This window comes from Danio aesculapii, chromosome 6, assembly GCF_903798145.1.
Source record: "Danio aesculapii chromosome 6, fDanAes4.1, whole genome shotgun sequence".
In the NCBI taxonomy this organism is placed as follows: Eukaryota; Metazoa; Chordata; class Actinopteri; order Cypriniformes; family Danionidae; genus Danio; species Danio aesculapii.
The window spans coordinates 56,723,656-56,739,381 of record NC_079440.1 but is presented as its reverse complement, the minus strand read 5'-3'; the positions used below and the strand labels follow the sequence as shown (position 1 = coordinate 56,739,381).

General features: G+C 36.4%; 1 protein-coding gene across 1 annotated transcript in view; it reads left to right on the top strand.

Moving 5' to 3' along the window:
• LOC130231149 (SAM pointed domain-containing Ets transcription factor) overlaps window positions 1-13,557 on the top strand; it is a 38,553-nt gene extending 24,996 nt beyond the window's left edge. Inside the window, exons 4-6 of the mRNA XM_056460582.1 lie at window positions 4,940-4,987; window positions 8,073-8,207; window positions 10,046-13,557. Of these exons, the coding sequence (XP_056316557.1) occupies window positions 4,940-4,987; window positions 8,073-8,207; window positions 10,046-10,224 (362 nt within the window). The 3' untranslated portion in view covers window positions 10,225-13,557. The remainder of the gene's footprint in view (window positions 1-4,939; window positions 4,988-8,072; window positions 8,208-10,045) is intronic.
• Window positions 13,558-15,726: the final 2,169 nt, after the last annotated feature.

The following is a 15,726-nucleotide window of genomic DNA, read 5'->3' as shown; positions in this document are numbered from 1 at the left end:
ACTTACAACTTTTCAACAATGCTTTAACCACAACTAAACACCCTTACAAACGTATAGCCATGATGATAACAACCACCTAAATACACTAAAACCGATTTAGCCATAGACAAACAACCACTCAAACATGCAAGTAACAATATACAATAAACTAACAACTCAAACACCCTAGCAACCATATAGCAATGGACTAACAACCACTTAAACATCCTTAAAACCTTTTAACAATGCTTTAACAACCACTTAACACCCTTACAACTGTATAGCCATGATGATAACAACCACCTGAATGCACTAAAACCCATTTAGCCATAGACTAACAACCACTCCAACATGCTCAAGCAACAATATACAATAGACTAACAACTCAAACACCCTAGCAACCATATAGCAATCAACTAACTACCACTTAAACATCCTTACAAACTTTTAGCAATGCAATAACAACCACATAAAACACCCTTGCAAAAAACGCAAACACTCGGATTGGTGTCTCTTTATAGAAACTGTACAGCAATGCCTTAGCAACTACTCAAATACCCTAGCAACCATATAACAATGTACTAAGAACCACTACAACATTCTTACAAACTCATAACAATGCATTAACAACCACTTTAACACCCTTGCAAAAAATGCAAACACTCAAATTGGTGTCTCTTTATAGAAACTGTACAGCAATGCCCTAGAAACTACTCAAATACCATAGTAACCATTTTTGTAGCAAAAATCCTTACAACCTTTTAACAATGCATTAACAACCACTTAACACCCTTACAGCCATATAGCCATGATGATAATAACCACCTGAATACCCTAAAAACCATTTAGCCATAGACTAACAACCACTCCAACATGCTCAAACAACAATATACAATACACCAACGACTCAAACACCCCTAGCAACCATATAGTAATCAACTAACAACCACTTAAACATCCTTAAAACCTTTTAGAAATTCACAAAAAACCAGTAAAACACCCTTGAAAAAAAGCAAATACTCGGATTGGTGTCTCTTTATAGAAACTGTACAGCAATGCCCTAACAATGACTCAAACACCCTAGCAACCATATGGTATTCAACTAACAACCACCTTAACTTCCTTACAAACTTTTAGAAATTTACTAAAAACCAGTTGAACACCCTTGAAAAAATGCAAACACTTTATGGAAACTGTACAGCAATGCCCCAGCAACTACTCCATCACCCTAACAACCATATAGCAATGGACTAACAACCATCCTTAAAACCTTTTAACAATGCTTTAACAACCACTTAACACCCTTATAACTGTATAGCCATGATGTTAACAACCACCTGAATACCCTAAAAACCTTTTAGCCATAGACTAACAACCACTCCAACATGCTCAAGCAACAATATACAATACACTAACGACTCAAACACCAGAGCAAAAAAAAAAAATACAGTCAGATTGGCATCTCTTTGTAGAAACTGTACAGCAATTCTCCAACTACTCAAATACCCTAGCAACCATGTAACATAGTACTGAAAACCACTCAAACATCCTTACAAACTTTAAGCAATGCAATAACAACCACTTAAAACGTCCTTGCAAAAAATGCAATCGTATTGGTGTCTCTTTATAGAAAATTGTACACCAATGCCCTAGCAACTACCCTAGCAACTGAAATAACAATGTACAGACAACGACATTTTAGCAATACATTAACAACCACTAAAACACCCTTAAATCCATATACCCATAATGATAACAACCACCTGAATACCCTAAAACATAGCCATAGACTAACAACCACTTCCAACACCCTCAAGCAACACAATACACAACACCCTAACCTCAAACACCCTACCAACCATATAGCAATGAACTACCACTGAAACATGCTTTAACAACCATGAACTAACAAACACCCTAGCAACCATATTGCCATGGACTAACAACCACCTAAACATTGTTACACCTTTTAACTATGCATTAACAACCACTTGATCACTCTAACAACCATATTGCAATGGACTAACAACCACCTGAACACCCAAAAATTATAAAGCCATAGACTAACAACCACTCCCATCACCCTCACACAATAAACAAACCCCTCCAACACCCTAGCAACCATATAGCAAAGAATTATCAACCACTCAAACATGCTTTAGCAACCATAGACTAATAAACGCCCAAGCAATCATAATGCAATGGACTAACATCCATTTAAACACCCTTAAATCAAGTAAGAACTGACTAACAACTACCCGCATACCCTAACAACCATATAGCCATACACTAACAACCATTCAAACATCCTTGCAAACATATAGCAATGAACAACCACTCAAACACCCAATCTAGCAACCATATAGCAGTGAACTAACAACCACCTGAACATCCTAATAACCATATAGCCATAGAATAACTATTCAAACACCACAGCAACTTTATAGCCATGCACAAACAACCAACACAGGCTCATTCTGAAAAAACGTAGCCCTACAGACATTCCTGGAGAACGCGAATTACGTAGCCAGAGATACGAATGGCTGCATTTCGGGGTTTTTTTAACGAACGCTACGCGGTGGTGTGATGCCATTCCTTTTCACGCTTACCAGCTGACCGCTTACCTCCGTATGGACGGCATTCCGGCTGCAATCAGTTTGTCCCGTTAGCGCACCATGTACGTCGGCGGACTTGAGACGCAGAGAGTAGTTGACCATGACGACAGGGTTCGAGTCTGGTGAAGAGCGGTTCCAGAAAGCGGGTAAGAGGACAACAGAATCCAAAAAACAAGTAAATAGCAGGGTGAGAATGTGGTAAAATCTGAAAACGTGGTAAAAAAAAAGACAAGGGCTTTTCTTTTTTGGATTGCTTTTGAAATGTGTTGGTTGGGTTTAGGGAGTGGGTGGGTGGGTCAATCGATAAAATTGGTTGGGTTTAGGGAAGGGGGAGGGTGGGTCAGTCGATCGTTTACTCAGTCAGTCCAAAAATCTGTCAAAAAGTCAGTCGGCAGCACCCTCTGGTGGATTTACGTGAGAACAGCAGGCGCAACTGGCACTCACGAGGGAAAATTGAGATCTCAAAAAGCGTACACAGTGGCCTCTTGTGGATTTGCGAAAACAAAAACTTCCAGAAACATCTGTAGAGGTACATTTTGAGAATGAGACTGGTTGCAAAAAACTACTCAAAACACTTTAGCTACCATATAGCAATGAATGAACAACCTTTCAAACACCCTAGCAACCATATAGCAATGCACTAACAACCACGTTAACACCTTAGCAACCATTCAGCAATGCACTAACAACCACAAAAACACCAAAGTAACTGTAGTACAATGCACTTACAACAACCAAAACATCACAGCACAGTGACTGTGTGGTTATTATTTTGCAATGTGTTCTTGTTGTTAAGGGTTGTAGAGTGGAGGAACTATGGCGTCAATTTGTATGCAAAAACCCAGAAGCGAGTTAGCATTTTACCAGTTCCGGTTCCCTCGCCTCAAAGTCAATGGGTTTTTTCAATGGGATGTCAGTTAAATCGCTTAAATGAGGTCCGTGGCTAACACAAGATACTTTCATGTTTAATTCCACAACATAAAACACATCAGTTACATCTCACTCTTGATTTTTTAAATCGGTTATGCTTCTTTAAAAAGACTGTTTCTATCACGTTGCTAAATGGGACTACAGGCGGTGTCAGAGACATTATACATCATCGAACTGGTCTGGAGGGCAGCTCGCTTGTATTAGACATTTGGATTTGTCTGTTATTTGCGTATTTTCATGAATAGTATTTGATAGTTTGTAGTATTTTTCTAATTAGGAATTCATATTGTGTGTAGATAATGCCTTCACTTGTAAAGACCGTCAATACAGATTAATTTATTGATCATTTATTTTAATTAAACGATATTATGGAGATGCTGCTTACTAGTGCAGCTTGTCTCTTTCCTGCTCTCAGTAATGAAAACTTGTGAATAAATGTGTAAAAAAATACCAACATTTTAACTGTGATTTTAACATAATCAATACATTTTTTGTCATTTTTTTCTTCATCTGAACACATTTAACTCATAACTGCAGTATTTACAATCCTTCTTAAAATGTGACTGTATGGGCTGTTTTTCGCTGTACTTGGTGACAAAAAATTTAAAATTGAATGTTGTTCTGTGTCGATGATGTGACATGATGGGGCATATAGACTCGTCCTTCACGCCTCATTTCTGTTGTCTAAGTTAAGCGGGCTGTATGCACGCCAGCGATACACTTATTTAAATATGTCTTATGATGAAACTATGTAGGCAGATTTATACAGTTTTAAAACTTTTACAACAACAACAAAACAAAATGTATTTCCCAAGTAAAAAACTATCCAAAAGGCACGTAGGTCTATGTGTTTTTGCGTATTTATTTGTTTATAATATATATCGTGGATTATAATATAATAAATCGAGAGAGTAAATCTTCGTCATGAATCATATTTCTAAAAATAAGCTTGTAAAGTTGTCTGTAGCAGGGTGGTGTTGACGTCACAGGCGAGCGCCCTGAAGGCACTGTAGTCCGTTTATAGCCTAATGTTAGCTTTTCCATTCTTGCGTTTGCATTTAAGACCCGAAAGTGCTAAAAGTTGTATTATTGTGAGAGGATTATCCGGCTGGACAAAACGTGTAAGTGTAATGAACAGAGTTTGAACACAGAGCTTATTATTTGCAATCTTCGAAAAGCCTATGGGAAAATCCTATGGGGATTTTATCGAGGGAACCAGTTTTATGCTAGCAGCCGATTAGCCTACAAGGTGACGTCATAGTTCCTCCACTCTATTGTATTATCTTTAATTAATAACACTACAATTTTGCACCCAATTTTAAACCGTATTTAAAATTCAGACATTTTGTCTTTGTTTAGTTTTAAATTGTATTTATTATATGTTTTTTTCTTTTTTTTTTTTTTTTTTCATTCAGCTGCCTGGATGAAGGAAAGATGTTCGGGTGGAGAGACCAGGATGAGGGGTACGTCACATGCTCATACAAGTCAAAAGTATCACAATAAACTACACTGACAATATACAGGAAAATACCATGGGATTATTTTACAAATACCACATCCAGACCACAGTATCAGGGAAAGAAAAGGACAGCCTGAGTTGTCATTATCGTGTAATTATTAACTTGTCCAGATCAGATTGATTAATGGCCATAAACAAAAGAGGTCATCATGAGATATTTTTATTGAAATCTTATACTATTTTAATTCATAAACAGTGTCATTTAGCGACATGGTGGCTCAGTGGTTAGCACTGTCGCCTCACAGCAAGAAGGTCGCTGGTTAGTCACATTTCTGTGTGGAGTTTGCATGTTCTCCCCGTGTTGTTGTGGTTTTCCTCCGGGTGCTCCGGTTTCCTCCACAGTCTAAACACATGCGCTATAGGGGAATTGAAGAAACTAAATTGTCTGTAGTTTATGTGTGTGAACGAGTGTGTATGTCTTGGGTGCTTCCCAGTACTGGGTTGCAGCTGGAAGGGTATCCACTGTGTAAAACATATGCTGGATAAGGGACTAAGCCAAAGGAAAATGAATGATTGAATGAACGTGTCATTTATATTTAATTTTTAATATAAATAGCTAAATCAAAAACTAATAATAATAATATATTTTATTTCTAACGCACTTTTCTAAAACCCAAAGCGCTTACAAGAAAGTAAAAACAACAAAGCACAGTAAACAATAAAAATAAATAAATAAATAAATAAAAATACAATAAAAAACACAGTAAAAATAAAAGATATCACAAATTAAAAACAGTCCTAAAAAGATAAGTTTTAAGTAGCTTTTAAAAGCGTCCAATGAACCGGCATTCATAATGTTAGTGGGAAGAGCATTCCACAGTTTGGGAGCACGGAAAGAGAATGCCCTACCTCCCATGGTGCTGAGTTTGCAGCGAGGCGTAGTACTTGAGGCAGAGCGTAGACAGCGAGAGGCAGAGGAAATGGATATCAGGTCACAAATGTAACCTGGAGCAGAACCATGAACCGCTTTATATGTTAAAATCAATGTTTTAAAATCAATACGAGACTTGACGCGCAGCCAGTGAAGCTGTTGGAGTACAGAAGTGATGTGCGACCGAGACGATGTATGTGTCAACACACGTGCAGCAGAATTTTGAATGTATTGTAATATCTTGAGAGAATTTGCTGGTAACCCTCCGAACAGAGAATTGCAAAAATCCAAGCGAGACGTGATAAAATGTTTAGTGCTTTACATTTTATATAGCATATATTAGTAAATAAATATCATTTATGATTAAATAATAATTTAAGAAATCAATTCCCTTCTGTGAATGTTTAATACTTTTTCCAATATTTCCAAACTGGTAATCTAAAAGAAATAAGACTTTCTGCAGAGGAAAAACACAGCAGGAAATACTGTGAAAAATGTCATTACTTATTAATTAAAATAACTTTGCCTTTCACAAAGCAGTAAATTAAAACATCCATTTGTTATTGCTGTAATAATACATTTATTTTTTGCAATAAAGGACATGATTTTCCTTTAGATTATTCATTCATTCATTTTCCTTCAGCTTAGTCCCTTTATTCATCAGAACAAGGCCGCCAACTTATTAAGCATATATTTTACACAGCGGATGCCCTTCCAGCTGCAACCCAGTACTGAGAAACACCCATACACACTCATTCACACACATATACTATGGCAAATTTTAGTTTATCCAATTCCCCTATAGCTCATGTGTTTAGACTGTGGGGGAAACCGGAGCACCCGAAGGAAACCCATGCCAACACGGGGAGAACATGCAAACTCCACATAGAAATGCCAACTGGCCCAGCGGGGACTCAAATCAGAAACCTTCTTGCTGTGAGGCAACAGTGCTAACCACTGAGCCACCGTGTTTCATTCCACCTTGCATTGTGAGAAAACTATGTAACACAATGAAAAGAGAACATTCCCATTAAAATCAATGATGGGATGTGAAATGACTGACAAACATGCTTGTGTCAGGCATGTCAGGCAGTCTTATTGACTTTGTGTTTTCTCACACACTTGCACACACAGGAGGGTGCAGCAGAAAAGTTCCAGCACTAAATTAAGATTCATTCTGGCTACAGTGCATGTCTTATTATTAAAGTGTATATGATATTTATATACAGCTCAGTTATTAGCCCACCTGTGAATTTTCCTTTTTTAAATATTTCCCAAACTACTTTTAACAGAGCAAGGAATTTTTCACAGTATTTCCTATATTTTTTCCTTCTGGAGAAAGTTTTATTTAGGCTAGAATAAAAGCAGTTTTTAATTTTTAATAAAACATTTTAAGGTCAATATTATTAGCCCTCTTAACCTCCTAGGGCTTAGTGGCCACATACGTGGACAGCACATTTTAGCTCTTAAGTGGCTATTTAAAATATTTTGAATGTTTTATATTTTGTTACAGACATGCAGTGTCATCCTGCAACTGTTTTGCATTCAATGAAATGTCCCAAACACTATTTTTTTATTTGTTTTTACTCTCTGATAGTCAAAACATAAAAAAAAAATGTCTATGTTATATATGCATTAAAAACACTCAGGAAAAAGTGTTTTATGTAAATTTGGATCATGAGTCCACATATATGGACATCATTTTCCTCTGAAAGTACATCATATCAAAAGATGATACTTAGGTTTTTATTCTAATTAGGTTCTAATAAGCCCAAATAGCAAAGAGAAATAAAAATGCATGTGAAAAACATCTTGGGCCTTAAGAGGTTAAGCAATATTTTTTTTAAATGGTCTCCAGAACAAACCATCATTTTACAATGACTTGCCTAATTATCCTAACTCGCCTAATTACCCTAGTTAAGCCTTTAAATATCACTCAGCTGAATACTAGAATCTAGTAAACTATTATTTACTGTCATCATGGCAAAAATAAAAGAAATCAGTTATTAGAAATGAGTTATTAAAACTATTATGTTTAGAAATGTGTTGAAAAAATCTCTCTGTTAAACTGAAATTGGGGGAAACATATACAGGGGACTAATAATTCAGGAGACTAATAATTCTGACTGCAACTATATGTGTGTGTGTGTTCTCACAGAGGGTGAAGAGCTATGGTCAGAAGCAGATTCGTCTTGTTCTGGTCAGCCGATTCACCTGTGGCAGTTCCTCAGAGAACTCCTGCTCAAACCTCACAGTTACGGACGTTGCATTCGCTGGCTCAATAAAGAGAAAGGTGAGTACACCATGCATAATGTTCACATTTTTGGATTTTTCAGCAGTAGAAGTTGTCATACTTGGTTAAACTGAGAGTGCAGTGAATGGGAGAGCACGACACACACACAAAAATGATTTCTATGTGCTCAAATAATAAAAAAAAACCTCCACTATAGTGTTTTCTTGACTTTTAAAAAAGGAAATTGTGTGAGACTGGTAACGGCTGACAGAACAATGTTAAAGTTACAGTCCCGCTCATAGACATGGCATTACAAACACTTCGCATAAGCAGTAATTCAGGCTTTTTTTTTTTGTAATTTGATGCAAAGATAATATAATAACAAAGTATAGCTTTATATACTGTATGTACATACAGTTTTTTTAGAAATCAAGAAATACTTTAGAAATAAATACTCTAGAAATACTTTATAAATGCAAATAAAGGGCTCTATTTTAACAATAGCTCCTCAGGTGTTTGGATAATTCTGCATTCAGATGTTAATGTCCAAACACGTCTTTATATTAGTTCAGTATTGTTGTTGCAGATGAAATATAACGCAGAAAACACGATTAAAACATGTTCCAGTGGGCTAGATATGAATTAACAGTCATACAAACATCTTTACCGAAGCCTCTACTTGACGGTTGGTCTTGCGCATCCATCATGTTTGTAGTTTGTTTAAACTTTTCACCCGCGTTTTGTAGTTCTAAATCGAATTCATGTCCTACATGCAATGTATTGTGGGCAATATCAGCGGTTAGAGTATGGACGCTTCTACACTTGTACAAGTTTTTACCGGAAATAGTCAACCATACGGGAACCTTTGGCATACTCTTTTCAAAATACTACGATTTGGGACATACTAATTCTACTTTCAAATACTATTTAGGATAGATAGTATGCGAATTGGGACGCAGCATAAAAAAAGCCCCCCCGAGATGATGAAGAGATGGACGCAGTGGTTTTTGTATTTATGTAGAAAGCACTACTTTTTGTAATATTTTAATCCTTTAATTCTTTATTATTTGTAAAAATATTTGCTTATTGCTCTACATCCTGCTTAATTTAAGCAATGTGTAACCGAGGCACACAACTAACGTGCTCTGCGCTGGACTTTAGACCTGCTTTCAGCTGGTCTACTTAACAGTCTATTTTAGCTTGAAGAAGGGTTCCAGAAAGCAGTTAAAACAAAAACAAAAGGCAAAAAATTAAGTAAACAAGTAGAAGTAAAAATCAGGCTGTCGCAAGGGCTTTTCTTTTTTGGATTGCTTTTGAAAACACTGTTGGTTGGGTTTTGGGAAGGCGGTGGGCGGGGGGACTGACCAGTCGGTTGGTCAGTGCGTCAATCAACACCGACATTTGGTGGATTTTTACGGGAAAGGAGCTGGCGCGAATGGCACTTACGAGAGAAATTTGAGATCTCAAAAAGCATACACAGCGGCCTCTGGTGGATTCGTGAAAACAAAAACTGCAGAAACAAAACACCTACTGGGACATATTTCACGCTGTCCAGAAATGTATGCAGGGGTAAATATCAATAATGAGCCTGGGTTGATTTATTCACCTTTTACTTGTTTCAAACCTTAATAAGTTTCATTCTTCTGTTAAACACAAAAGAAGATATTTTAAAGAATGCTGAAAACCTGTAACCATTGACTTCCATAGTATCAGATATTCCTATTATGAAAGCCAATGGTCTTCAGCTTTTTAAAAAATATCTTCTTTTGAGCTCAACAGAAGAAAGAAACGTATAATCGTCTGGAAGCACTTGAGGGAGAGTAAATAATGAGTATTTTCTTCATTTTTTGGGTGAACTATGCCTTTAACGGATGTGTATTGAATATGTGTGTTCACAGGGATCTTCAAAATCGAGGATTCGGCTCACGTGGCTCGTCTCTGGGGCTTGAGGAAGAACCGTCCTGCTATGAACTATGACAAACTCAGCCGCTCAATTCGGCAGTACTATAAAAAGGGCATCATCCGCAAGCCAGACGTCTCACAAAGACTAGTCTATCAGTTCGTCCATCCGGTATAAGGAAACTCAACCAGCAGAACTTTATGAACTGACAAACCCTCCTACACACTTCTCGCTTTTTCTTTTGGAGACTATTTCTGGGTTTTTGCACAACAGCGAAACCAAGAAAAATGTAGGAGAAAGTTCCGAGATATCAATCATTTACTAAGTATAAAATATAATTGTGCTCAGAAATGTCCAATATATACTTGCACTCTTTTAAAATGTGTGTCTGTTTAACATTCTTCAATGTAAGGCAAGAAACTACAGGTGCATCAGTATAGCTAAGTTGCTGATATATTAACTAATACATTGAAAACTATTTGTATTTCAGAGATTCTGTAATGTGATGTTTAAATATGCACTAATTTGTAAGCAAGTTGAAGGATTTATGGAGGTCATTTCTTTTATCACTACACAAAAGTCAAGGACAATTTTCACCATGTTTCAGGGATAAAATGTTAAATATATTAGGCAAATATAGTTTTTGAAATTTGAAATATAATAATATTACAATAATAACAGCAATATTGTGAGGCATTATTTAAAATATGTGTACATACACACAACGGCCACTTTATTAGGTACACCTGTCCAACTGCTCGTTAACGCAAATTTCGAATCAGTCAATCACATGGCAGCAACTCACTGCATTTAGGCATGTAGACATGGTCAAGACGATCTGCTGCAGTTCAAACCAAGCATCAGAATGAGAAAGAAAGTCGTTGCTGACCATGTCCATCCCTTTATGATCAGTGTACCCATCTTCTGATGGCTACTTCCAGCAGGTTAATGCACCATGTCATAAAGAACAAATGATCTCAGACTGGTTTCCTGAACATGACAATGAGTTCACTGTATTCAAATGGCCTCCACAGTCACTAGATCTCAATCCAATAGAGCACCTTTGGGATGTGGTGGAATGAGAGATTTGCATCATGGATGTGCAGCCGACAAATCTGCAGCAACTGCGTGATACTATCATGTCAATATGGACCAAAATTTCTGAGGAATATTTCCAGTATGTTGTTGAATATATGACAGGAAGGATTAAGGGAGTTCTGAAGGCAAAAGGGGGTCCAACCTGGTACCACAGCTAGTCCCGCATTAGCTAACATATGATTCACCAATCAGACAATTCCTAAGTCACCATAAATAACCAGAGTTTCATACCACAGTTTTCTTCACCTTGAGGACATCCCCCTTCCAGAGGACATCCCCCTTCCACCCCTACTCCTCCTCCATTTCCTAGATAGGGCAGCACGGTGGCCCAGCGGTTAGCACTGTTGCCTCACAGCAAGAATGTCACTGGTTCAAGTCCTTACCAGGCCATTCGACATTTCTGTGCGGAGATTACATGTTCTCCCCATGTTCTCATGGGTTTCCCCTGGGTTCCCCCATTTCCTCCCACCGTCCAAAGATATGCAACATAAGTGAATTGACTAAACCAAAAATTCCCACCAGAGATGAGTTCTTAGCCAGCAGTTAATCTCTCCATAGCAATCCCTAATTTGAATTTAGCCATAAACAACAAGAGTTGTCGGGATGTACCCGAGCTCAAACTTCACTCTCGCCCTGCAAACGGGAGGGAGCCCCGGGCTCGAGGATCTTATGAGCTCAGGGTTCACTACCGGGACAGCATGTCAGACACGCTTTATAATCAATCATCAGCTATCTGTGAACTGTGAGCATTTTACAGTATATTCACTTAGATTAGAAAACAGTTAGTCTAAATGTATTTAATATTTCACAATATTACAGTTTTTACTGTATTTTTGATCAAATAAATTCAGCCTTGCTGAGCAGAAGACTGTAAAACTCAAGTTTTGGTGTATTTCTAAAAGGTGATATAACTGAAATCCACAGATGAAAATAAAGTGCAAAAAAATTAAAACAAGCACTTAAATATGTATTTCGGATGATGTCTGGAAGTAAAATAGCTAAAAGCTGATTATTATATAGAAAATAAAAACAATTTCACCTGTAGTGTCTTGCCTTAAACATCCCCACATGAAAAAAAAAATACCATAATGTATAGTAAATACTATAGTGCTCGTAAAGTAATTAAGTCTACAGCTGGAATAATATGTCCAATGACTTATGACACTGTAATTATGAATACTGTTACAATACTGTAGTTTTCTACAACTATACTATACAACACTACAATATAGGGCTGGGCGATATGGCATAAATGCAATCTCTGATTATTTTCCATATTGAACGATAACAATAAATAATTTGATCAGTTGTCAATCCTTTCCGATTTAAAAGACAATGACTGAAGCCATAAAATTTAGAGCGTCCATTCAATAGCACAACATATTTTCGGCCGATAAATTTAAGTGGCAGAAAATTCGGTACATCTCTAATATCAACACACTTGTTGCACATTTCTGCAGTGTGATAGGCTCTTAGATCAATATAGAGTAAAAACGTCCAGAGCTTATCACTGTTATTGACATAAATTTATCGCGATTCGATATATCGTTTATCGGCCCCACTACAATACACCCATTCACAGTAGTAAAACAAAAGTTTATTCCAGTATTTGTTACAGTTTATAAAATCATTACAGTTAATACTAAAGTATGCTGTAACATTCAATAACAAAGTGTTGTGGATACTATAACATAAACTTTACTGTAGTATGGTTCAAAAACACTGTTTAATACATATTACTGTAGTATTTTTCATGTGGGTGGTATTAGCTTTGCACTGCTACTCTCTGTTACTTCAACAAAAGTCTGTTGAATAGATTTTTGATGTTTAACAGTAGCACTAAAGGTGAAAACGAGCAGTTTAATCGACGTTAAAGTATGTTACAGGTTTTATTTCGCCAGGTCTGCCTGTCCTGCCAGCGTGTCTGTCTCTGACTGAGCAAACCTTCATTTTTTTGCTATAATCTCTGCCTGCCACCAAACAAACATCCCCTTTTTCTGTCTGCTGATTAATTGCACTGCAAACCTTTCAAGTCTGTCCAAGTGAACTTTCTCCAGTTTCTTCAATAATCGTCCGCTTGTGCACACACCTCCATCTTACGTCAGGTTTTAGATTCGCGCGTTTTCCGCATTTGTCACGTGTCCTGTAACGGTGAATTTGACGCAGGTTTACGTAAGGAAGCACGGAAAGGAAAGTCATTACATGAGCCTGAGGGAGATTTGCTTTCTTTTGTGGCTCTTGTGTTTTGTACGTTTCTATTGTGAAGTCTAATCTTGAAGAGTCAATGGTTCTTTACATGTCGGGGTTACGAAATATTAGCCGTAATCTTACAGTTATTCAAAGCCGAGAGGCCATTTTTCATTCAGTGGTTGTTCATTGTGCATTTTCATTATTAAATAATCCTTTTTTTCATGTTGCTGTGTCCTGTAGTCTGTATTTAATTAATATTAATTAGTTATGCAAATCATAACTTTTTATTACTCTTAATATAATTTTTGAACTAGCAAATATGGTAACACTTTACACTATGGTTGTATTAGTTCATGTTAATGCATTGACTGACATGAACAAATAGACAAAACATTTATTACAGTATTTGTTCATATTAGTGAATGGTAAGGAAAATTTCCTTGCTAGTTCATGTTGACTTAATTAACTAATGTTAATATGCATGCATTTGGATTTTATTAAATGTTGATTAATAAATGCTGTCAAAATATTGTTCATTCTTAGTTCATTTATTCATCCATTTTCTTTTTGGATAAGTCCCTTTATTAATCCGGGGTCGCCCCAGCGGAATGAACCTCCAACTTATCCAACACTTTTTTACGCAGCAGATGCCCTTCCAGCCGCAACCCATCTCTGGGAAACATCCACACACACTCATTCACTACGGACAATTTAGCCTACCCAATTCACCTGTACCACATGTCTTTGGACTGTGGGGGAAACCGGAGCACCTGGAGGAAACCCACGCGAACGCAGGGAGAACATGCAAACTCCACACAGAAACGCCAACTGAGCCGAGGCTCGACCCAGTGACCTTCTGGCTGTGAGGCAACAGCACTACCTACTGCGCCACCGACTCATTCTTAGTCCATGTTTGTTAATATATTACCGAAGATTATCTAATGAAACCTTCTTGCAAAGTGTGATCGAATATTCATTCATTCATTCACTTTCCTTTGGCTCAGTCACTTTATTCATCAGGGGTCACCACAGTGGAATGAACCGCCAACTTATCCAGCAAATGTTTCACGCAGCAGATGCCCTTCCAGTACTGGTAAACATACACACTCATACACTACGGTCAATTTAGTTTATTCAATTCACCTGGAGGAAACCCATGCCAACACGAGGAGAACATGTAAACTCCAATGCCAATTGACCCAGCTTGGACTCGAACCAGCAACCTTCTTGCTATGAGGCGACAATGCTAACCACTGAGCCACCATGTCACCAGTGACTGAATATCTCCTCCGAGACCCCACCTATTGACTTGTGTCCTCTTCAGTAGACATTGCGTTTTCATGAATTTTCTTTGAACTTTTTGATCTACTCTGTCTTGTCCTGTTGTACTGTACAGAGGACATCCTGGGCTTTCTAGTGATATGTCATTTGATTGGCTGGCATGCTAGGAACCACTTCTTACACTGCATCCAAAATGGCTGACATACGAAAAAGCACATTTTATGGGAAGGAGAGAGTAAAATTTTGCTTTTTAAATGGTTTTTTTTACTATTATTACATATATATTTGTTTATTCAAGTGTCAGGAACAATACGTTTAGCTTTATCAAAGCTATTAACTTGTTTGTGTTTCAAAATATCATTTAATATCATCGTTTTTATTTATTCCCAAAATAACAATATTGATTTCTTGTAACAATTTTGTTTTATTTCAAACAATTCAAATAATAATGAAAACTCGGATTTTCGTTAAAATTTGTTTGCTTTTTTCATTTTTTTGCTTTTGGTCTAGACATGTAAATTCATTTAGAAGTATATTTGTATTTTATTATTCATTTAATTATTCTAACAATTAAATAACATTGTTCTTTATTATTTTATTAATACAAATACTAATTTATTATAAATTCTATGGAAATTAAAAAAAAATTCTAAAAAGCTAAATATTTGTATATTTTGTAATTTAATTATTTTAATACAATAATAACCCATTAAATTAATTTATTTAGTAATTGATTAATTAATATTTATTTATTAATCAAAGAAGAGTAAATTCTAGTACTAATAATAAAACAAAAACCTCAAAAACAAAAATATTTCAATGAAATTATTAACATACAGTAATTCAAAAATATATTAATTTGTAATATTCTTTCAGAAAATAAAACAGAAAAACCTAGAAAATAAAATTTTCCTAAAGATAATATATATTTAATTTATTGAATTATTATAATTATAATAAATTATAATTATATTTCTCAGTGATGGGTTGCAGCTGGACGGGTATCGGCTGCTTAAAACATATGCTGGATAAGTTGGTGGTTCATTCCACAGTGGCGACCCCAGATTAATAAAGAGACTAAGCCGAAAACGAATGAATGAATGAATGAAT